At 42.9% G+C, this 24,651-nt stretch overlaps 2 protein-coding genes and 1 long non-coding RNA gene across 4 annotated transcripts in view; 2 read left to right on the top strand and 1 right to left on the bottom strand.

Annotated features, from left to right (window-relative positions):
- Atg17 (autophagy-related 17) overlaps positions 1-5,372 on the top strand; it is a 28,307-nt gene extending 22,935 nt beyond the window's left edge. For both annotated transcript variants that reach the window (XM_071777036.1, XM_071777037.1), the window contains exons 9-10: positions 24-869; positions 985-5,372. In XM_071777036.1, coding sequence (XP_071633137.1) covers positions 24-869; positions 985-1,104 — 966 coding nt within the window. In that variant the 3' untranslated portion in view covers positions 1,105-5,372. The remainder of the gene's footprint in view (positions 1-23; positions 870-984) is intronic.
- A 143-nt stretch (positions 5,373-5,515) lies between these two features.
- Positions 5,516-16,307, bottom strand: LOC139812324 (uncharacterized). Its single transcript, XM_071777055.1, has 6 exons — positions 15,784-16,307; positions 10,023-10,125; positions 9,620-9,850; positions 9,019-9,288; positions 8,449-8,542; positions 5,516-7,070 (listed from the first exon to the last, which is right to left on the bottom strand). Exons 1-6 carry the CDS (start codon positions 15,792-15,794, stop codon positions 5,725-5,727), a joined length of 2,055 nt encoding a protein of 684 aa, XP_071633156.1. The 5' UTR covers positions 15,795-16,307; the 3' UTR covers positions 5,516-5,724.
- Positions 7,099-24,651, top strand: part of LOC139812336 (uncharacterized) — a 142,835-nt gene continuing 125,282 nt past the window's right edge. Inside the window, exons 1-2 of the long non-coding RNA XR_011731851.1 lie at positions 7,099-7,945; positions 8,609-8,660. This is a non-coding gene — a long non-coding RNA (uncharacterized lncRNA). The remainder of the gene's footprint in view (positions 7,946-8,608; positions 8,661-24,651) is intronic.

Here is a 24,651-nt window from a genome sequence, read left to right as displayed (position 1 = left end):
ATCGTTTTCTTTCTTGTATGTAGATGAAAAACCTTGAAGCGGACAAGGCGTGGTTAGAGAACCAAGAATCCGCAGAGAAGGCAATGCGAACGGTCTTGGAACAAAACGAAGATAACATGTATCCTCTAGAATCTGGAGTATGCAAGGACTTGAGCTACGATCGGTTGGATGCCGGTCAAATGGGTCTGGAAGATGTCTTCAAGGAATCCGAAAAATATGAGGTTGAGGTTTCAGAATCAAAGAAAGTACGATTGGAGGCTGATGATGATGATCTGGCTCGGCTATCGAGGCGACTTGAATCTCTCGAGAATGATAACAAGAGGCTGTCCTGCGAGCTAAATTCGATACGCGCGAGTAAAGTGGCGGCCGAAGCAAAAATGGAGGCGTTAATGACAGATAAAATCCGTTTGGAGCTCGAATTACTGAAGGAGCGAACCAAGAGGACATTTGGTATTGACCCGATGCCGTCAGAGACCCGCGATAAGGAAATGAATGCGTCGGTTGCTGTGGTTTCGGACGCCAATTCAAGGGACGCGGCCACGAGTCCAGAGCTGAGTCGACGATCATCTTCCAAATCGATATGCTTCCATCCCTCCCTTCCCTCGTACATACATAAGAAGGTCGCGGAAAAAGTCGGAAAGATGGTGCAACAGGGAATTGTGACCGTCACTAGCTGCAATCCGGGTGACGTGGTACTCGTAGTCTGGGATGCTGTACATGGCAACTACGCGGTATATCAGGAATCTTCGACTTTTTATTTCCTTCATTCGGACTATGTTGACGCACTGGACGTAGGAATGAATCCGAGCGGTTCTCGGAAATGCGTCCTCGCTGAAGTGATCGATAAGGAGTACTGTCATGCGAGGAAGGTAAGATTGTTAGTGATTAATTATTGCAGAATGTAGAGTTGCATTATAATATTAAATAGCATACGACACTCGTTACGGCAAAAAGTGAAATATAATCTCATTGTTCTTTTTCTAGCATGAAAATCGGTATCACGTCCCACGTGGCACAAAATTCTACAGAGTGCGCGCTAAGCCACGAGATGCACGCGCGCTGACAGACGAGACAGGTTCGATGTCGAAGAGTCAACTACCGTAATTTTACGTTCAAACTGTGTCGAGAATCCCTTGATTCTTGCCTAGTACAAGCGCTGTGATCGAGGGTTTGCGTCGGCAGGCCGCGTTCGTTAGGGGACCAGCGACCCGGAACGCAAATCCCGAACTTACGTCTCCGCAACCATCCGGAAACCTCGGATCTAGGCCAAAACCTGCCAGAGCCTCTAGACGCATCCTTGATATCGATGAACGCTGGGGGAGGGGGTGACCCATGGAAAGAGGTATGCGCAAGTTGGGTAACATGAAATGAGACGGAAGGATGCGCCGGCGTTTTATTGTGATATAAGTAATTTTTAAACGAGTGAAACATATTTGCCGAATGCTGTGGTTAGCTGTGAAGCGTAACGATATTTGTATTCTTCGACTTTCCTTTTTTCATAAACGAAAAAAAAAACAAAGGCATGTGAGTGTCGTCGACGATTTTCTCTTTCAATAATTCGAATAGGCTGACCAGTGTATGAGAGAGGGATTGTTAAACTTCAATATTAGATGTACAATGCGGGAAGACGAAAGCGTGTCCCACCAGACGACGTTCAGCTTCCTCTCTCCGCATTCCGATAATTATGTTTGCATTGTGTGAGACAAGAAAATGTAGCTATAAGTTTTACAAAACCGACATATTATGGGAACGTGCGATTTATATATCGTGAATGTATTATAAATATAATATTATAAATATATACATATATAATCGCATTCGGTTACATATATAATTATATATTATATACATATAAATAATGATATATATGTATATAATTATATTATGCTATATATACACACACACACACACACACACACACACACACACACTATTGTACGAGGCGTGCAATATCTGCGTACAAAAATCTCGTAGGTCCTAAAGATTTTGGGGCTAAGATTTTCTAAAGTGAAAATTGTCTCGTGAATGTGTTGTGCAATTTCGTAAATATACCTAATACGTCGGGTTATTTATACGAAGAGATCGTGCTACGTGACATCGATATATTTTCGCTGATTCTCTTTTGACGTCTTGCGTATTTTTTGTCGCAAATTGTCTTTTCACTTTTCGAATACTTTCAGACATCTACTTTCATTTTCGTCTTCTCTTGATACTCTTCACAAAGTTTTGTAATAACAGCAAGTTCGAGAGATAGGTAAACGTAAAAGTCAATGTTTCATTCGAAGGAATAATGAATGGGACAAAGGCTATAGTACAGTCTACTTACTTCGTCTACATACAATTTTCAAGCGTTAGTTTAAGCAATGCCCCACCGGAGAATTGACTCCGAGAGAGAGAGGGGCGTATACTCCGCGTAGAGAAAATTTTATAAATGTACACATATGTATATGTATATATATATCCTTTTCTATTATTTGACTGGTATCCACGCGAGTGTTCTCATCGCCACACAAAAGAGTCGCTTGCGGAGGATTACTCGTAAACTCCTTTAGTTGCATTATCGTGTATCATTATACAATGCTACTATCGTTTCTCGCGACGCGTAAACGCTCGTAGTACAGTACAATAGCTGTGATTGTTAGCTTCACGTTTTCACTTCTACTTAGTCACTTCTACTTAATTAAACTTAATTCCTCGCGGTGCGAGCGACGATCCGTTCCTTGCTTGATCGAGGATACAGACACATGTGTGACTTGAATCTTTACTCCTTTTATATGAAAATAAAAAAATAATGCAAAACAAATCCTCGATCTTTGATGGGCGACGATCATCGTTCGTACGCGAACTGTTTCGCGAATTGGTGCAAACACGGAGCGCCAATAAAAAAGGCGGTTTGCAAAATATGCTGATACGTAAGATAAACCGTTCGGTAGGATATTAAGCTACCTCGAGCTCCTCTCGAGGAAACGAAACGTTCGTCTTTGGCGTACTGCGAAGAAGTAGTAGTTTGTAATTACTCTTTTGTCTTCTCGATTCGAAACGCACGTGTACACCGCACACACACACACACACACGCGTGCGTAAGACGATGAAGACCCTTAACACGGATTCTCGAGGACGGACAGAGACATTAAGCTTCCCTTCTCTCTCAAAAACGCCGTTCCTCGTCTTTCGTCATTGTCGTCATTGTTCGTCGCACGAAATCGTATACGGAGAAAAAAGGACTCGCATACATCGAACTAACGCAACCGCTGTGTAAAAAAAATGATCGTAAAGCGTTTTATTATCGTTGTCAGGACGATGAAAAGTTATTCAATTCGAATCGCAGATTCGATCTCCGCATGCGATTTCTGTATTTATTTGCATCTACGGTTCCTACTAGACCAAACTTTTTCGTAGGTTCGATAGCGCCAGGGAAGCTCGATGCACCGAAACCCTCCAGGCATGCGAGACTAAATTTCACATTGCTTCGAACTGACTATTTTTCGATAAGCTCACTTACTCTCACACTTGAATGATCGCTCTCTTTTTTAGATATATTTATAAATTTGCAACACCAACGACGTGGCTATTGAAAATACGCGAGTGATTCTGATTTTATCGTATACATTTAGAAGTAGATAGCGTTTATTCGATCCTTGCAAAAAGAGAACAAAATGCGTTTGCACAAGTGCAATCTGCAACTTCCAAAAAATTCTAAGTCATTGTCATCTAAGATTGTATGACCCTCGGACTAATTCAAGTAATTTGAAAATGATCGGAAAATGGAATTCTTTAAAAGGATACTCACCATTTCTGAAGGAAGAGCAATCTGCTGTTGTAAATATGTGTAGATAGATGTGTCTGTATGCGATATTAATTTACACCTAATATACAGGTCGAGGATTGGCGAGGAAATATTAAACTGCGAAGTCGAAGAGCGGTCTTTCGACATTGTTGCTTATATTTCCGCTGAAAATCTCCAAGTCCTATCTACGTGCATCTTTGAAATAATTTTTTGCACCATGTGACACAAGATAAAGCGTTGCAGTGGCTTTAAAGCGCAATCTCCTAATTATCTAACTCCAATTTTTCGTCCTTAGAAGATACTCTAACGAACCACGTTGTTGCTCGAAATATTTTTCTCGAAGAAAGTGAGGAAGATCTGTGCGCAACTGCGTCTTTGCTTCGCTCAATTATAATTATCAATTGATTTTGATAATTATTTTGATTTCATGAAATTAAGAACTAAATGTCAAAGCAACGCGTTCGTATAAGTTGATTCTGTTTGATTTGGTAATTCATTTGTTTGAATTTATTTAGAATTGATCGGCACCTATTGAAAAAGAAGTACAAAAAGAAAGATAATCGAGTAAGAAAATTTTCCGATGAGGAGAAGCAACATTATCGAGGTCGAATTTTTGGAAGAAATAAGTATAAGATAAAAAAAAGGCGTTTAACGTTGTAATAATTCTAACTTAATGAGATTTTGCTTTTTTTATATGCCAAAAGATGTAGCTGTAGAAAAAGTTCCGATTTGTATTTGGCTAAGATTTTTTAATAACTAATTTGTAAATTATATAAGGTGTTTCGTAAATTAAATTAGATCATAATATACAATTAGGCGATTTGGCAGTAAATTATATGGACGAATAGATCAAGATTGGTTCGCAGGATTTTCGATTTCGTCTTTGATTTTCCGTTAATCAATTGGCGTTGATTTCTCTTATTGAATCAGATTAAACTGGCGAAGTGCTACGAATGATGTGTATGTTGTGTTAAGTCAGAGTACTTGTTTTTTATAAAAGAAAAAAAATGTGGGGGGAATCAAACAGCAGCGGAAGATCGACCGCCGATCGAGGCAATGATATACGATCGTTTTGATCGAGTTTAAGGATCAATAACAATAGCGATCGTGCGCATGGTGCAATTTATAAGATCGGTTTGTCACGGCTTCAGACGCGAGAGCAAAGCCTCCTATCTCCGTATTCTCCGTCGCATACATCCGATCTCAACGCCGAAGGGAATCGTTGAAATCCCATCGGGGCGCTCTCCTCTCCGTCTTCTCCTCGGTAGCATCTTTCCCTCCTGACGCTGCATCATTTTAGGCTCTCGTCCTGGCCAGCCTGCGATCGCGCGGACGTGTCTCGCATCCGTTCCGTTCGTGTGTCCTGTTACGTTCGCCGCACGCCAACTCTCACGTGAGAACTCTCTCATAATGGAGATAAGTAAGGAAGATATCGCGCATGTGTAATCGAGAAAGTGTAATGCATAGGCATAATATTATAATAATAATAGTAATATTGCATAACATACATAACAATTGTGATCGTGAGAGTATCTGTTACGAATAAATCAGTTGCAAATAAATCTTGTGACCTTTTTCCAAGCTACACCGGCTCTGCTTCTTGACTTCTTTTCCACCCCGATTCTTGAGACCTACATTAAGCCTGGCCGAAGAAAATTCGCAAAATACTTTTGGATGTATTAACCTGACGTAAAATGTGATTTTAGCATGACGTTTCTCTTGTCCCAGAAACAATTCAAGACAATTTTTTTTCCAGAAAGCTTCGATTTTCTAATTAAATACAAAGGTTGATGGGAAAACGACCAACCTTCTGGATCAACTTGATAAATTAATTGCGAGCAAATAAACGGGTCTGTCCGTTCGGAGAGAAAGTGCAACACTATCTTATATTTATTTATATAATACAAATGAGTAGAGTGGCGCGATGAGAACGTTCTCTAATGATGAGGAATGTAGTTGTGCGAGTCCTGAGGACATCCCGGCAGCAGACTCGACGTCTCCTCGTTCGCGGAGCTGCACAGCATCCCGACTAGCGTGTAATCTACAAAGGGCGGCAGATCCAGGTCGGCGGTAGCCGGATCGCCGTAGTTGTTGACGTTGGTTTCGTGAGCCGCCGGCCCGGCGCTCATCATCTGCGGCACCCGCTCGAGGATCTCACAGGTGTAATGGCAACGTTCGTTGTTGGGATAGAAGAAGGACTCGGGGCTGTTTCGGGACTGGACCGACGTTTCCGCCACGCCGGAGTTGTGGAACAGCCTCTCCGCAGTTTCCGGCGTCTCTTGACCGCCGTAACAACCCTGAAGTCTCTCGTCCAGGTTCGTCTGGGCTGAATTTTGATGAACGACACGGTTGTGTGGGTGATTCTTAACGTCACCGTGCTCGAACATTTGGTGATAGCCATCGAAAGGATACGGCTTGCCCTCGGGACTGCAGTTGCGTCGCGCCGTCTCCTGCAAATCCTCGCTCTTCGGCCTCTGGTAGAGACCGTACTCCGCTCTGCTCACCATCGGGGGTTGACAACTGTTCTTGTAACACTCGACCTCTCTGCGCGAAGACAAGAGATCCTCCTCCTTGACTTCGAAACTTTCCAAGTGTAACCTGTTGTCCTGTTGATCCTGAGGCCAATAGGACTCATGCTGCTCATGTTCGTCCTTCGCGTTTCCCTCGACAAAACCCTTTTGACTCTGCGATCGGGGGTAATTCTGGTAGCTCAGAACGTCATTTGCGGGCTGATTCTGATTCTTTTCTTGAATGTAATGGTGCATCGTTCTCCTGGAAGGAAACCCACTGGAGACCTTCTCGGGCTCGAAGTTAGCGAAGTGGAGTCTCTCATCCTGAGGCAGGCTCAGATGACTGCTGCTGGAGTCTTCGCTGAGAAACTGGTTCCAGTAACCCTGATCTTGATTTTGCTGTTTCATTTCGTACTTAATGGTGCCGCTGCCGAGGTCGAGCAACGTTGGTGGCGAGCGAGCCACGTCCTGGGGATTTGCAGAGAAATCCGGCCTCAAGGGTTGGTCAAGTTGAAAGATCTCTTCTGGTTGGAAGAGATCGCCCGTGAAGGGTGGAAAGTCGCCATAGGACGCCTCCTGGGGAACCTGGTTCGGCAAACAGTAACTAACGGGGTTCTCTTGCGGCGGAACGTCCTGCAGCCAATAAGCCCCGTCTGTGGCGGGCAGCTGTTGAGGGTATAATGTTGTTTGATGATGGTGTGACTGCGGATACGACGGTACGTTCGTCTGCAGCGAGCACATGCATTCGAAGGGCGGGCACGAGCATGAGTATCCTGCAACAATTTTATCGTTACTATCATAATAAAAAATATAATTTTCTTAACACACAATAATATTTCATGTAATAATTAATATTATATGCAATATAAATAGCGACTTGTGTGTCTTTCGTTCTATAGTTATAATTTACAAGGTGATTCAAACTTGTAAACTTGTAAACTTGTAAACTGAAAATTGTAAAATTTAATGCATTTTATGCACAGAGTCGCGAATCGAGATGATATTACAGCAAAGAAACTGATAAAAGTTGTTACGTTTATTCTATTACATTATCTCTGTTCAAAATGCGCGGCAGTTGATGAAACGCGAAGATTTAAAGCTAGCCAATCACAGGCCGCCTAAGCTGCCATTGGTTGCCATTTGCGTATGGGTAATGGTCGTGTTCGCGCGCTTCGGGACGTTCGTCGGTGGGTGAGGGGGTGAGAGACGGCGTCGGCGGTGTCGTTCTTGTAATCTCTTGGCGTGAAAGGAAGCGAGTACGTCTCCGGGAAATCGCGAATCCGCTTTCGCTTCCGTGGCGAGTGTGTTAAACGGGACACTCCTTCGACAATGTTCGGTCTCGGCGCGACTCGCTTCGCGACGCGAGAATCGAGGTTACTGTACTTACAGTAAGTTTCGAGCGTCATACTTGTTGCACCGTGCCGCGCGACTCGAGTCGCGAGTCGTCGGTCGTCGCGAGTGCCGCGAGTACATCGACGAGCTCGAAAGTGGAATTCCGAATCTTCCGCAAATCAAGCGTCGGTCGGTATTAGTAAAATTGCGTTTCGCGAAATAGTGTCCGTGTTTTGTAAAAACAGTTTAATGTGAAACATCAATCTGGAGCTGCTGCTGTCGGAGCAATCGCCGGGACGCGGGACGACGATGTTCGGTGAGTATTCGATTCTCTAATACTTGTGTCCGTAAGAATTCAATACAGATTAAGCATTTCAGGCCTGAAACTCAATATACAGGATATTTCATAACGCAATTTATAGATCTTTTCGTAGTGCAAATGTCCAGAAATGCTCCGATAATTGTAGAACTATAAAGAGCTGTATTTTGCAAATTAGGTTTCAGGGAGGCAAATAGATCACAAAATTGTACGCTTCGATTAATTTCAGATAGGTTTGAGGCCAAGTTACAAAAATGTTAATCTCGTCGTTAGATTCTCAAGTTCGCTTCGCGCGCCTGTAGTTTTCTCGTCGCCGAGGACGCCGAGTATCGATCTGGTCGCTAGCGCCATCTCGCTAGCGCAATTGTCGTCTTATGGCCAAAGCTAGGGAAAGTGCTTGTCGGTGTGTGTTCACCGAGCCTACTCAAATATTCGATGCTCTCGTATATTTGAGTAGGCTAATATACATTTCGAACGTGATAATAAATCAAAATAATAACCTTTATCAGAGATCAGTGGGGGTGGCTGCGTCGTTCTCGACGGTTGTTCGAGCGTGTCCGTGCTTGGTCTTTTAGTTCCCCTTAGTGACATTAACTGTAACGAAACATGCATTTCGCAGAATTTGTTCATTAAATATCATTTTTTTTTTATTAATTGCAGGAAGGTGCGACCAGGCGCGACCTTGAGAATTCGGCTTGATTTCTTCGTTACGGTGAGTCGTTTTTCTTTTCATTTGCAGTTAAATTATGCAATGCAATTACTGCATTAATTATATTTAGCTGTAAAATGTTTCTTTTTTCGCTTGCATTTTTTTTATTTTCGCTTGTAGTTAAATTATATTAATGTGCAATTATTGTATTAATTATATTTAGCCGTAAAATGTTTCGTGACATATAATTATAAATTAAAGAGCGATTAAAATAACGATGCAAATATATTATCCGGCCGACATTACTTGAAAAATCTATTAAATCGGTATTTAATCTTATTCGACCCCTGATAAAAAGGTCGCGAATCTGTTCTCGGATTAATTAACAATTAACGCGATCGAATACGAAATAGCGAATTACCTTGGAGCCTAGGGCGGCCTCTCTCGCCAAAAGCACTGCCAACCCTCTGACCCTTCTACCGGCACCCACGCTTCTTCGCGCCTCCGACGTAGATTTTGCTTCCGGTCGCGGATGATCGTGCTGGCCTTTGGCTTGGAAGAAAATCGCGTGCTCCGTGTGTCGCCAAAAGTGCGTGACAGGATAACCGCAATGACCGCGACACGACAGTATCTCTAAGCGACCGGTGCATTGTCTATTGGGGCACGGTTTGCCCTGTTGCTTCTTTCTGGCCTGCAAACAAGGTTGAAGCGCGTGTTGAATGCGAGGAGAGATCGTGTCCGATAAACCGTTGACTCTTGATCCCTTGTTCGGGAAATTATCGGGGATTTATCTAGAGATTTAATTACAGAATAGCTCAACTAAATAAAACTTTGAAATACTCCCTCGATTATCCACGAGATGTGACGCGTCGCAAGGTAAGCGAACGACGCGGACGCGGCGACGGAATTTTGCGTCGCGACAAGAATGCCGGCGAACGCGTGCGATTATCGCGCGAGCCGCAATTTACATTTATTATCGGGCCGAGATTTATGTTTATCGTTCCGTTATGCGCTTCGCTCACCTTATCGCAGATCGCCGGTCGGAGGTGAACCCTTCCACCGCCGGGCAGTACGCACTCCTGCGAGCACACCAGAACGCCCAGGCAACTCTTCTTCAAAATGCTCACGTTGTGATTGTTGGTGTTTCTCATCGCCCAACCGGAGGCGTGCCTCCTCGCTTCCTCGCAATCCGGCCCGTAGACTCTCCTCACGTGTCCGTCCGCCCATTCGCACCAGGGATCGTATTCCACTACCTGAAGCAAAATCTCTATTTTCGAGATCGCGGCGCGGCGCTCGCAGGGACGCGATTTCATTGAATTTTATTGGGAGAGAATTTGTAGACGTCTTATATTGGAAAAAATAGGTATTTTGGGCCGAAAATTCGTCGGATTCATCTCGAGTGCGAGGCGCGAGAGGGGAACTTACCCTCGGAACGTTCGAATCGTTTATGTCCCATTCCTGATGAGGGTGATGTTGCTGCTGGTTGCCGGCGACAGTCGCTGACATCGTCGGCGACCCCACGCGACTCCTGCAAGGAGAGGGACATTACTTTAGTAAACATTTCGTCGTTCCTTCAAATCTTTAAAATTATATCTTATGTAATTATAATCGTTCCAACCGCAATCGGCGTCAATGCTCCTGCGAGTGCAAATTCGATTTTGTTGCGGTCGAGGATCGACCTTGGGACCCTGCAATCGCGGTTGTTGTCCGGAATCGAATTCAGGATCTAATTTAGTGTTACGCAATTGCGGTCGTGCCACGAGTCCGGCAGCTCCGGGATAAAATCCCGATTTATGGTGCGTGCCCAGCCGTACTTCGCGCGATACTTATGGGAGTTCGTGGGTGGGCGCGACACGGAGCACGTTCAACGTCTTTCCGGAATCCTTGCATTCATTGCGATCGGGTCGAGGTGCGAAAGATCGATCCTCGATAGCCCGTATAGCTACTCTCGAAATTTGTCGGCGGTGTATCGTATCCGTGGTACATTTATCGTACATTTATCTTTGCCGGTAATCGAACGTTTAACGCATCGAAAACGTGCTCGATAAAAGGTAGACGAATTTATTAACAACGTGGATAATATATTAATATTAATCGACAACAATAATCAGACTACGAAAAAATTATTTCTCTTTGTTTCGCTCTTGTATGTATAAATTCAATTGTTCGTCCACAACGCGACGGTTTTGAGATCAGCTTCTCACGAGAATTTGACACGAGTTGCGAAAATTCATGAAAAAGATAATGCGAAAGCACCGGCAGTTGATTAATTCGTCCTAATGCGCGTTATTAATAGGGATGAATATACAGCTAATCTTTATGCCCCCAATGATCTTCTTGTCGGAATCTCTCTTGCCCAAGCGGCGCGAGAAACACTTGTGCATAAATCCTCTTATAAGTGTATCTCTTCGCGTCAGCTCGCAAAGCAGCTCCTGCCTTTCCCCCGTTGACATTAAAGTCTCCGCTTATGATCTGTGGCGGCATTACGGTATGCGAGGACTCCTCGAGTTGCAGCCGAGTATGCAACGACCTCCCGATCGTATATCAAGCCTCGAATAGATTTTTCAGAGCTGCGATCTCCGCGAGAGAAGTGCGAGCGTACAGAATATTACATATGATTAATGAGTAATTGAGGGATTTTTATAATAAATACGAAAGAGAGGCGGCTCGAGATCAAATAATTTTCATCGTTCTTTTTTGAGAGAATTATTTACTATGATTTATAAAATCGCGCAAAGATTTCCATAGATATAATTTGATTGATATCTCTCAATAACGAAATTCGAATAACCAACGGACACTCGGCGAACTCGATTTCCTCGGTTCTACTAATTTAGGCGTCGCGGATCCGCGGGCGGACTTGTATATTCACTCGCTCGGATTTACTTGTCGCGGGTAGGTATGTTCGTCGGGGACGGCATTTCGAAAGAGTTTCCGCGCCTCCTACGGTGCTCTCGCACAGGTACTTACACGTTAGGTGCGTGCACGCAACGTTTCCGACGGTTTTATCGAGTCGCGCTCGTAGCCGGACGTTTACGATCCTGGAACACCTACTCGAGAACGCCTCATCGCCCGTGGGTCGTGTCCTCAACGACGCGGACCACCTCGTGAAACCCTCCTCACGCTGACATGATCACTGTCGAGGAGCCGTGGTTCCAATTGCCGCGATTACAGCGGCCGCCAATCGCGCAAAGCATGTTTACTGCGCCCCTTGATTCGACGCGCGGGCATTTATCGCCTGACATATTTCGTCTAGATTTCCGATGGTGATCATTCGCATCGTTGCTTGCCTCGGCGGCATCGCAGAAACGCCGCGATTAACGGAATGACTTCTTTCCATTGTACGCCGTCTCGCGCTTGTTGCATATATTTAACATCAATTTTCATTCGGGTATTTTATTGATTAAAAATAAGATATTATAGGTATCATATTTTTGCTTGCGTCACACACCCCAATAAAACAGGAACGTCACATCCACGTCGAATCACGTAATTTCGTCGAATTCATGTCGAATCCACGTAGCAATAACGTGGATCCACGTACTGTTTTACTGGGGCACACAGTGTGGTCCGCGTAATAAAGCAAATTTTAACTAGCAATTATAGAAAAATTTTTTATCGCGATATCGATGATATCGACATACCGCGAGGAGGAAGCGGTATTCTTGTTACTTCGCGCCGAACGATAATTAATTCTGCCATTTCTTTCTCGATGATTCGTTATGCATAGCGAGGAGAGAACACGCGAGGCGCGTTTACTATACATTACGTCAACGCTTCTCTCTTTCTCTTTCTCTCCTTCCGTGGATACGGCAAGGGTAGAATTGAACTAAGAGGATACGAGGGGGGACGAGGACAGCTTTAACGGAGAAAAGAGTCAGCTTAGGTGAATGATTGCCCGGATCGGTGATAAAGTCATCGCCTTTAGCACCGAGTAAGATGATACATCGGCGGACGATGCTGCGCCGAGATTGTCCGGAGCCGAAGACGTACGCACACGCGCGTGAACACACGCGTGCATTCTGGCGTACTATCAGTCGTGAGAGAAAGATGTAGAAAGAAACGATGAGAGAAAGAGAGAGAGTGTGTGTGTGTGTGTGTGTCTCCGTCTCGCGTCTTTCTCGATGGTGTGGGTGCGCGTTCAGAATTTCAGATATTAAGGTAGATACGCGCCGCGACGAGGCCACTAAAATATCACGAAGGGCACACCGTGAAAAGGAAGAAATTTCTCGCTCTGTCCTCGTCCCTTCCTATTTCCTTCTTCGCCTTCTCTTTTTCTCTCGCTTCGTTCCTCCTGTCTCAGCTCTCTCCTGATTTCTCTCTCATTTTCTCCTCCGTTCTCTTTCCCCTCTCATTCTTGTTCGTTACTGTCCGTGATATCTGTGCCCGTTCCTGCTCGTAGCTGGGCTCGTCTGGATCTTTCCGCGAGATTAGCTCTCGTGCTTCTAAACAAGTTAATTCCCCGCGCTTTTGATTCGAGTTACCGATCGTGTCGTCCATCCGGAAATACCGAGCCGATAGTTATGTTGCCCATATCGTAACTTCACGTTTCGTTCGTTTATATTAATTTTCAAGACATCATTTATTTTTTATTATATTTTATATTACATTTCAATTCTCAAGAAAACTGACACATAAAAATATTTTTACGTGATTCTGTGCAAGAACAATTATTTACTGCGATGAGTAAGTTCAAAATATATTCGAAATACGAGAAAGTTATACAACTTAACGTTTAAATAAAATTTTGTGTTCTTAATTGAGAAGAAAATTAAACGATTAAGGATGCTTGTATAATAAGCAATATAATTTCCAAGCTCTCATTAATTTCTTTGTCTGTCCTTTTCCGGTTGCAAATTCATTTTTCGGGAAAAAAAAAGTGTTTAATGGTCCAGGTATTGACAGTTTGAAAGATTCAATGAGAAAAATCACGCGTTAACAACGTTTATTTTTCTTCGTTCTGAAACGATAAGCCCACGCGGTACTCGACGCCCACGCGGTATCTCGTTTTTTTTTTTGGATCTTGGCTCGCGATCGACACGAGTCAGATCACTCGATTTACATTCAACTTAATCCCGTGAAATAAAAACGACGTGCCTGATGATGGCCATTATTCAGTTTGCGATGTGGAGTATATAAAATAGACGGTGTATACATGATTTCGTGCACTGTATAACAAGTCGTTAAGAATAATAAAATAAAAGATTAGCGATTTATATTTGTGCACTTTTTCGACTTAAGCAGGATTTCACAAAATCATGTAACTCATCGATCAGCTGGCATTTTTTAGCGGTTTAGCGGTGAATGTTTCGGATTAAAAGTTATCGCGCGTGGTCGATTGGGTGAAAAATATCTTTTAATCGATCTCGAGGACCTGAAATGTAACTTTTTATATCGTTTTTAAAACTGATCAGTTTAATCGGTGAAACCGATTATTAGTTGTTTATATTAAATTCCTTATTATTTTGGTCACACCGATTTGATATCAATCTTTGCGGTGTCGTTTGTTTACGACGACAGAGCGTATCCACGTGTGCATGATCTCGAATAGCAGAAGAATGGAGCAGTTGGGAGATGGCGCAAAAAATTGAGCAAAACATGTCGAGGCTCAATGAAACGCGATAGAACGAAAGAAAACCGGTCGGGCTGGATTTTTGTAAATCTGACTTTTTGCTGATTCTGTACGCCGCTCCAAGAGCACATCCAGCCGATCGCGTTGATCCCGAGATCCTAACAAGAGAGAGAAGGACGCGAGTACAATCAGTTTGACGCGCCAAATTTAGAGAAGCACGTGGGTCGCCTTATGACACGAGATACTCAACCGCAATTAATGTCACGTGATATCGCAGTGTATTGACAAAGAATTCGAAAATCTTAATAAGAATTGTTGCGCGAATTTATCACAAACGCGACTTTTAAAACTAATACCAAGCAATTGTATTTGTAATTAATTTACGCACGATTTGATATCGTCGATGATATAACACATTGTGAAAAAACATTCATCTGGAAGTAATTCAAAATTCCAAACGTCATTTTGTCCCATCCTGCACAACATCGTTGAATTAATACCGGATAAACTGTCAGCTTCCATTCGGCTGTCGCGACATAAAAGGATTCACGACGGGGGTGGGGCTCGCAAGAGGTACCGCGGGTTCAAAGGGTTTCTTGGAGCGACGAACAGAGAGAGAGAGAGAGAGAGAGAGAGAGAGAGAGAAAGCGTTTTCGAGATTCGAGATAAAGGGGGATCGTCTTACTCGCGGACATTCATTTAATCTGTCTTCGAGGTGTTGGACTGTGATCAATGGCGAGGCGGCAATACATCCGTAATCGGGTTTTCACAAACCGACTAGATGGCCGCTACTTCTCCGATTTGGAATTCTGAATTGTCCTTTTATCTCGACTAGTATAAAACGAGCGAAAGGGCCGTGAAAAATTTGGGCAATTTTTAATATATGAATCAGAAAACGTTTTTACTATAACAGTTAAATTAAAAGCAGAAATTATTAATGTATTACCTAGGATAAAAATAACTAAATAACTAAAAAATTGTTTGGTTGTATGAACTATATGCACATTGTGCAACAAGAACCTTCTTTCTGATTGTCACTCTTTCGAGAGTATGAGCAATTTAATATGAGAAAAAATTAAAATAATGATAGTCAGCATTGCTGATAACAATGCTTTCTATCATTACAAATATCAAAGAAGTGACAGCTCGCGCGCACGAATGGTCGTGCATGGCTCGATGAGGCGCGCATGTGTAAACGAGGGATTTCTAGAACACCTAGCGTCCAATCAGGCCTCGTGATAACGCCCACACGCCAATGGGAGACCCGCAGAACGCCCATTGATTAGATAGCAGCTCAATTTCTCTCGCTATCTGAAGGAAGAGAAATCGATGCCAAGCGCAAAAGTTACTAATTTTTTGCATTTATCAAGTTAACTGCTGAATCTCGTGTCTTATAGAATAGAGTCTAAGTTTAATTCGGAATGAGAGAAAAAAATAAGAAAAACATCGCGCGCTAAAGCCGGCTTCTCATAATCTGTATATGATAGATACATTAATTTTAACTATAATCGTAATTTTCCAAAGAACCAATATAGATCAATTAAAACATCATTCTCTCGATTCGATTAAGAGAAATAATCAGTTCGAATAAATCAATTAAACGCAGATACTTACAGAACTACCATAGTCGATGATGTTTCGTAATTGGTGTCCGGGTGCTTTGTTGATCAGTCACGATAGATGATTCGCGATCACCACGGGCGTCCTCGCGATGATTTATCACAACTGTAAAAAACGCGCCACTTCGAGTCATCGATGGGGAACACGAGGAGACTGCACTTCACTCAAGGATAGTTTTTTGAAATCTTCGAAAATCGAAATCTCCGAACATTTCGATCGCCGTCGCGGTATCATGGAAAATAACCAGTTTCTCTAGAATCTACCATTTCAATTGGTGGATTTAAGAGCGCTCGTAGATTCATATTGCTGCTTGACGACGTTTCTTAGGTCGTTTTGACCTTCGGCTGGGCTCTCTTAGAGCGAGAAATGTGTTAGTCAAGTTCTCGCAGGCGTCTGCGGTACGTCAATCGATGTTGACGTTTGCTTCGGAGGTGAACAGGTGCGTGCCGATGCGTGCGGCACGACGTCGCTGCGTGAACTGAGGCAGCTCCACCACGATGGAAACTAGCTGGACTCCAGGCACGTTGTGCCTGGCAGAACGCGAGTTATACCGTGGTTGCCACCATATGTTGGCAGGCACCGCCTATGGGAGTGGCAGTGGCTAACCAATCGCCGGCTGCTTCCTTTTGAGGGTGCCTAATCGACGATAGCAACCCCTCTCGACTCACGGAGGAATCGATCACCGAAGGTTCCTCCCTGTGGCAACGGGATGTCTCCCGAACTTCGGTTCAAAGCCGGTGCTCCGTTTCGATACATCGAGATTTGTACGGAAAATGATATAAATCGTAGTTTTAGAAGCTTGTTTTCCCATCTCTTTTGTATCTCTATCCTGAAACGAGAAAGGTAACGAATAAATATTTGCAAATATTAGGTAGATTTTGGAAGAAATCGATAAATTTTAATAGGGAGTCTTATATTTTTTACATATTTAAGTTTTGTTTTAACAAACTTAATTATTTGTGAAAGAATCACAGAAATGACGAATGAAATAATAATAAGTCGAGCTTATTTGTGGTTCGCCATTACTATCAGACATTTAATTTGTTAATTGTACTAAAATTATTTAACATTTGGCGATATCAAACAGTATAATACCAGAAAAGTATAATATTTCAATATTCTGCCGGGCAAATACTTAATACTTGAAATTACACAATATCATTCATCGTGAAAGAACTGAGTGTTAATTGACTAATCGTGTGGCGCGATGGCCCGAGTTCGTAATCAGCTGGCAAGAGGGTGTCCCTCGCAGGAACCTCCTACTTCCTACCTTCCCTACAGTCCCGTTGCCTCCCCCAACCCCAGGTACCCGCATCCAAGACAACGGCCCGTTACGCTTCGATCGAACTCCAACCCACGACGCAAACATATCTGTCGAGGTGAACGCGTCCTCGGAATTGTGAAGTTGCGATCTCAACCCAGAAAAAGGACATAGAACAGACGTCGCCTGTCGCGGATATATCGCTGCAACTTTTCGAAAGCTAGAAACAACCGTTTCAACATTGTTCATTCTCTTCGTACACATCGCAAACGCGATTCGCGATCTTTGCCGTTTGTTTTGCAGAGCTTTCTATAAGTTGCATGACGATACAGACATGTCAGATTGCTTTTGAAATTTTTGTCTCACCCTGGACAGCATAAAAAATGATCTTTGAGACTTCGCACAGTATTTCTATTATTTTCTGGGATTAAATTTTCGACGTAGCCTATAACGTTTATTTTTTTTTCATGCTCTTGTAAAATGAGGTTTATCGTATCCGACGATCGACTTCCGCGCTTCGTTCACACGTGCGATTTGGTGACGTACTTTGGCACGTGCGTGTAGCAACATTTCTGGCGTTACTTCCTACCACGTGCATACAGGTGTATGCTAAGATATAGGCTTAGGTTCTCCAGAAATAAATTTTTGGTTCTTAAATAAATGTAATTCTACGTAGAATAAAGCACAGCTTCGGTTTCCACAGCAGTGATAAAAATTTCGAAGACCAATAAAGTTTTCGACCAAATTTTTTAATTTTTGTTTATAATATCTCGACTTTTTTGGTTTTCGAAACTTTCATCATTGCTGTGGAAACCGGAGCTGAACTGTACGGTCAGTAACTGAAATTTATTTTTAAACTAATACAAGCTTAATCCTTGATTCTGCTTGAAGCGGTTTCCTGAAATCGAAACTAATTTTTTAACGTTTTTACGTATTTCTCATAATTACATTTGTATACGACCTATCTTTAGTAATGTGAAGTCATCTAGAAGAGATCAGACACTACACTCTTACGCTTTTAAGGTCTTATTGTTAGATATATTACAGTGTTTTAAAGACGAATTTTTGAAAGTTGGAATGTCGTTAGAACTAGCATTTTACACCGGATGATGACGTCCCTCTCCGCCCCGTCCCTTTCTCTCTTCTCTCTCATCCCCCACATCCTCTGTAGACCCATTAAACATGGAAGGAACCGTGGAATCGGACGGGGTGGAGAGAGGCAGCGGCGGGAGGAGAGAGACACAGTTCGAGGCTGTTTAAATACAGAGGGTGTGCAATCAGGAGTGTTTGCTGCCCCGCGCGAGTGAGTGAGCGAGCGAACGACTGAGCGGATCAAAGGATAAACGTTGGTGGGTTGGGGTGGCTGATAGCGAGCTGATTTGATTGTCGGCCTCCGCTATTGTCCCCGAAACTGGCCTATTGTACGCCTCCGTGACAGTACTCTGGTTACTTGCACACAGGTACCGTTCGCGTGTACCAGCGAATGCGTTCCTGTGCATGACACTATCTCCCCGTTCGCGACGTCGCGCCCCGCCGTTTCTACGTAATAAACGCGCCGCGAAATCGCACGATGCCAGCCAGCGACCGCTTTCTTTCTCTTTCACTCTCTCTCTATCACTATCTCTATCTCTATCTTTCCCTTCTCTCGTCTCTCGAGACAATTATTGCGAATTATTGTGAAAGAAAGAAGAAGATCGCGTCCATTAGAATTTTTACGAGCCTTTTCTGACGAGCCATTAATTCGCCTCGTCGCTTCGTGAAATTTTCTTTATTACGTAAAACGAATTTCTCTCGTTCTTTTTAATATATCCTACAAAATATTTTATAAAATGTCAAGATTAACCATAGCTGTAGCTGGGGATTAAAACTATTTTTTTTCACTCAGTTTTTTTATAATTGATCTTATAAGCAGTTGCGAAGTGACGGCGTATCGTTCGGGAAGGTCAAATTTTCGGGCTTATCCGCGCATCTGCCTCGCATTTGCATACAATGCTAGTCGCGTGCCTCGGCCGGCAACGTGTAGGAGGAGACTAACCCCCCTCTCTCAGAACTTTTAAATATTCCGTCACCTGTCAGCTACGTGCGCGCGTCCTTAAACGTAATGCTCACTTAACGGCCCCTGATTTTCCAGCGTTTATATCGAAGTAGTTAAACGATTCTGCTCATCACATTCTTATGGCTACCATAATTCGGAGATATTTATTTAAGATACGCATATTTTAGATCTTTGAAACTGGTCTCTTTTTGATGATGCAATTTCATTTGCATTTTCCGATGGCCGTTCTTTTCAGCAATTCTTATACCTTAGTTGAGAGCCAGATGACGAGACTATAACGTCGGTAACCCGCTCACGTCTCCGGGCTCGTGCCGGCTGCTTCCGGTTTTTCAAAGCGATGCTGCCTTCTGGGCCCGAGATCTCTGTGATCTGATGTGAACTCCATAATCCATTCAGCACGAGTCAATCCTCCGGCTGCTTTGTAAATCGCTTAGGGTTACGAACTCGCTCGACGGAAAATCGCGTCATTGACATATAACGTACATATACACACGTACTCGGATAAATCCATGTTTGTTACCGTTGTCGCACTTCACGAGGATCAATCCGTTATTGATATACATTGGGAAAGTAAATTGGAAGAAAATATTCACCGACATTTGTCAGAATATTACTTTTTGCGTTTACTTTGCATCTCGATTTTTTTCTTTTGACGGCGATTTCCGTCGGCGGAAGCTATGAAAACATTACGGGCTTTATGGCGTGCTCTCAAAAAAGCTGATATCTATTGTCCCTGCGTTTAACCGATGTTACCCCGGAAAACGCGCCCTTCAGATCGAGAAAAAAATCTACCCCTCCGTGTATCCCTTAGGGCATCGCGACATATGCTTCGGTACGACCTACGACGAGAAGTTTTAATCGCCGGCCAATCATCTTTCACCTCGGCTGGAAACGCGTGCGCAAAGGGTTGACTCCGACGAAGAGGCGGAAAGGGCTCGTCATTCTTTCACTTTAATTTTTATAAAGCGGCTACGCGATTTGTCTTGATAAAGAAAATTTGTATAGCCTAGGATGATTCACGAAAAGGTTTTCCCTAATGATCTTTGCTCTCATTTAATTACGTAATTAAAAGGTCCGTGGTTCACACGGATGATATCTGCGCCCCTTATCACTTTCTTTCTATTCTCCCACATTTATTACATCGTATCTTATCTGTTAGGTGTCAATAGTAATACGATTCCGATGACTAAAGTTAAGATTAATAGAACTTTCTAACGATTGAGAAAAAGGGGATCCTCTTGATGATCGTGAAATAATGTTTTATCTCCAATGGGAAAAATTCAACGATTATTTAGAATATTTTTGTGAGTTTGTTTTTTTTTTAGACAGCGTGGAGCGTCGTAGAAAGTTTTAAGATTTAAGTACCGCGTGTTGGTTTCCCTTCGGTCGAAGGACTCCCGGCTTCTCATTGTGTGCCAATTGAGCCTCGTTTAAGGAGGGGGTGGTAGGTTAAATTGATTTAAATTGGTCTCGAAGAGCGCGCCCGCTCTCGCGGACCGACGAGAAAGGCGGGGAAAAATATCTCTCTGCTATCGCCAAGTCGAATCTTTCTATGATACGGGAGCATTTATAGAGCTCCTTACCTGTCTCTTTTCGTAGGTCACTATTATACATTTTTTTGAAATTTCATCGTGTTACGGAGTCTCCCATTAGGGCACCCGTATGCGCTCAGCTGCGAATTCACGATAGGCGTGCACGCGTTATATCACGTATGAGCCTATTTATAGATCAGCTATCGTGTGTAGGATCTTTGGCTTTTCGATTTCAGCCGGGTTTTTTTTTCTTTTTTCTTTTCTTCCTCAAATTTATTTCTCGGCCAGCGAGACCGAGATATATCTAAATACACGCCACCACGTCGTGATCGAGCGGTTCGCCGGAACACTTTTTGTTATGCGTTCAATTCAATCGAAAATCAATTTGACATTTTCAGAATCAATTAAAAAATTGTTGGAGATATTTGTGACGTATTTGATATTGTTGAAAGATAAAAGAGAACATATGTACATCATAATATTAGATAATTCTAAAATTCGAATAAAGATCATGATTTACGGGCTTGATTCACCAAAAACAATTGTATTATTAAAAATCAGTATTATTAGTAAAAGGTAATGATTACAGATAGATAAGATAGATACTGATTTAATTCATGAAATACGGACATTATCGTGTTTGATCTAAGAGATTTTTTAGATCACTCTTGAAACGCTAACCCTTCGTTAAAAGACCGTCTCTTCCGTCGCTCTATTCGGACGCACGCGAGCATTACGACGCAATGGTTCGCGCATAAATTAAAACATTTATTCGACCCTCCGTGTCCGAAAATGGCCGATACCCCGCGGAGAAGATCCTCCGCAACGGAAACTAGACACGCGCGGACGATATAAATTTTACAATTTTTAAAAACCACCCCTCTCTTTTTCACGTGAAGGGCCGGCGATCGCTGCTCGGTTTAATTTCACAGAGTTCGCGTTATTAAATAAGCACGGCAGTATGGACGCACAAACATCGATCTCGAATGCCGGAATACCAGTCGGGATATTGTTCCACGGTAGGTACCAGACTCGAATAGTCACATCTCCGAAGTCTAGCTGCTTCTTCTATTTGTACTTCGTAAATCCCTGTAACTTTATACGATGGGTATCTCGCAAAAGGGGTTATCAACAAATGTGTTCAAACATATAGGGTGTCACCAGACGCGAAAGGGCCCCAGCTAAGACTAACCTACCCCTCGTGTCAATAATCAACCCTGTAATCCTTTCAGCACGAGGGATCCGACCGATGCGCTTGTAACCGTTGAGAATCGATTCACAAATGACTTCTTAATTTAATAATCTATATTCTGATGCTATGTAAGATCTAAAAAGTTTAAATCTATAAAAATTCCATCAATAAGTTTTTATCTTGAATGTTAAACGAGGCAGAGGAGATTAGTGGTTCTTCCTTCATGTAAATATATTATATTTACATGAAGGTTATATTAAAAAGCAATATTGGCTTATTTTATTAATAATATGTTAAGAGTAACAAAATGCCAGGCCGCAAACGTTTCTAACGTTTGTAACATGCCCTAAAATTGACAATAGCCCCTAACAAGCGTTCTCATGATGGATCGTAGGCATTCTTTCTTTAAACGCAGGCACGAGTCACGACTCGATAAAGACAGGCAGAAAACGTGCGATCCTGCGAAAAGGTTCGCATCCTCTGTACAAGGCGAATTCAATCCGGAAGCTGAACCACAATTACACCCACACTATTCGCAATAACAGTTTGATGTTTCAGACGTTGAGTACTGAACTGAAAGGACCAACAAAGTCGGCTTTTCAAAAGTTATTGCCACTACATCATCGTATGTCTCGACATGAGATACTTCGAAAATGGTTCTCGAAAAGCCGCGGTATCCGTAAAGAATCAGTCCCATCGGAGCCTTCTATTTTTGGCCGCCTTTGGCACGCGCCCCTTGTGGATAGGAAACGCTCGACTTCGTTTACGTCGGCTCGATGAATGGCCGATCGCGGTCTATTAAAGTGAAATGATTATCTTCCATACTGACAGACAAGCAGATTTCTGTAGAGGGGCGAGATAGACGGTTGCCTGTCCGTAATTCTATCTGGGAGCGCGCGTTCAGTGAAAACAGCATGCGCGATGTTAGGCTCATAATAAATGTACACGTCGTATTAACTGAGTTTTTGGATCATCCCACGATGTTTAATTTTTCTTAAACTTTAATCCATAATATAAGTTCAGCTTAATTAATTTTTTCATAATTAAGCATTGATATAGACTATTCTACAGAGAATTCCACGGGAAAGTTTTGTGAAATTTAGACAATATTATTACCAAGCTTGCAATGAAATATGTCAGATATTAACAGAAAAATGTTAAAATGAATGAGATATTTTTACATATGACATTTTAATAATTGAAATATGAAATTGATTTTGCATAACATTGTGCTTATAAGGATTGAATACAGCCATTGTCAATTGTTAATCATCAATTTTGTAAGTATAACATGTCTTTTTAATAACGTAATGAGATTTAAAATATCATTACGATGGAAAAGTAAGATATATTTCTCGCAACGTTCAACGTAGCTACCGCGAAACCCTATCTCTATCAGTGATGTATTAAAAGCGCCATAAAGGGGCTTGTCAAACGGCAATCATCCCCTATTATATAACGTCACTCCCCTCGCGACGTTTCGCCGTCGCTGCTGACTCGTGTGAACTCTGCGGAAAAGATAGGAAGATAGCGGAACTGTGGTCGGGAAATAATGTCGTGGCTCAGGGCAGAAGAGGTAAACTGATCGGTCATGTCATGCCTTATTGGCTCGTCAAGCCGCCCACATCGTGCGATTAAAGCTTTCGCTTTTCGCGCGCTGACCTTCTTCTCACAGCCTCCCACGATACTCTCACCAAATCCCCGGATCGAGGGCGACGCAAAACATATTTTAACAATTCAGAAAATAAGTGGATCGAAGGAAATCTCAGACACACACAATAGCATTTATAAATTACCTAATTCGTAATTCTGCAAAGTTATTTAGCGAGCGATCGAAGAGGACGTGGATTTCATATTGAAGTCGTATATTATTAAGTTATTATTAATTATAGATCGTCTAAAATGAGAGCTTTGGTGGTTTTCATTCTTCAAAGAGCGTGAAAATCACGTGCCTCCTAGATCTGCCGGATAGCTTGCGGAAAAACGTCACTTTGCGGGGCGCGTCGCGTCGGTGCGGCTTCTTATCAGGATATATCCCCGTTTAACGACGCGATGCATGACGGCGGAAGGACCACCTGGCGTTCGCAACCACGTGTCGGACCTAGTGGACACGTGTCCGCCATGCATGTCTTTCGAAAAGCACCGCTCGTGCCATTCGCGTATCATAGCCGTGGAAACATCGCCTTCACAAGCCCCTTGAAAATATTATCACCATGTAGGTACCATTATCTCTCAGTAGCTAATCACTATCGCATGTTCGCGGCGAACGAGTCTTTAATTATCGCGTTTATTCGCACGCTATTAAAGTAATATCTACTTGAAATATTGTAATTGTAACTAACTAAAATTGAGTGTGATTAAAAATCTCTGAAGCAAAGAAATCGCTTAAGGGGCTTTAATTCGTGAATGCAGATAGTGTTCTGAAGTTTGACGGGTAATATACACATTGGCTGTACGAACGGCGCATCGGTAGACCAAACGTTATATGCGAATGCATCTTCGAGCATCCAAATAAACCAATATTTTTCCCATGGATATACATAAGCGATTCTTACGACGAGGGTGCACTTCACTGACAGCATGGGGGTACGGGTGCGCCGCGTACATGCCCCATGCTGCGCGGAGCAATACGCTACCAGTCCGAAAGCAGCCCCATAAACATCCCGCGCTCGCTTTACTCGGACCTCGAGTGCGCTCATGTGAATGCGCCGCTCGAGTGTCTCGCGAATCGAATCGTTACTACTTTAACAAACTGTTAACAGCCGTACGGGACAATTTATGTAGAATAGCAGACAGCGCGAATAATAATTTCGACAAGCCG

This window comes from Temnothorax longispinosus, chromosome 4 (assembly GCF_030848805.1).
Source record: "Temnothorax longispinosus isolate EJ_2023e chromosome 4, Tlon_JGU_v1, whole genome shotgun sequence".
NCBI classification, from domain to species: Eukaryota; Metazoa; Arthropoda; class Insecta; order Hymenoptera; family Formicidae; genus Temnothorax; species Temnothorax longispinosus.
Note: the sequence above shows the minus strand (reverse complement) of the source record. Positions and strands in the feature narration are given on the sequence as shown.

Excerpts from the sequence above, each read along its gene's own strand:
- LOC139812324 (XM_071777055.1), bottom strand. Across the intron at positions 9,851-10,022 it reads ACGATTCGAACGTTCCGAGG|GTAGTGGAATACGATCCCTG; the intron begins GTAAGTTCCCCT and ends ATTTTGCTTCAG. Across the intron at positions 9,289-9,619 it reads GACCGGCGATCTGCGATAAG|GCCAGAAAGAAGCAACAGGG; the intron begins GTGAGCGAAGCG and ends CCTTGTTTGCAG.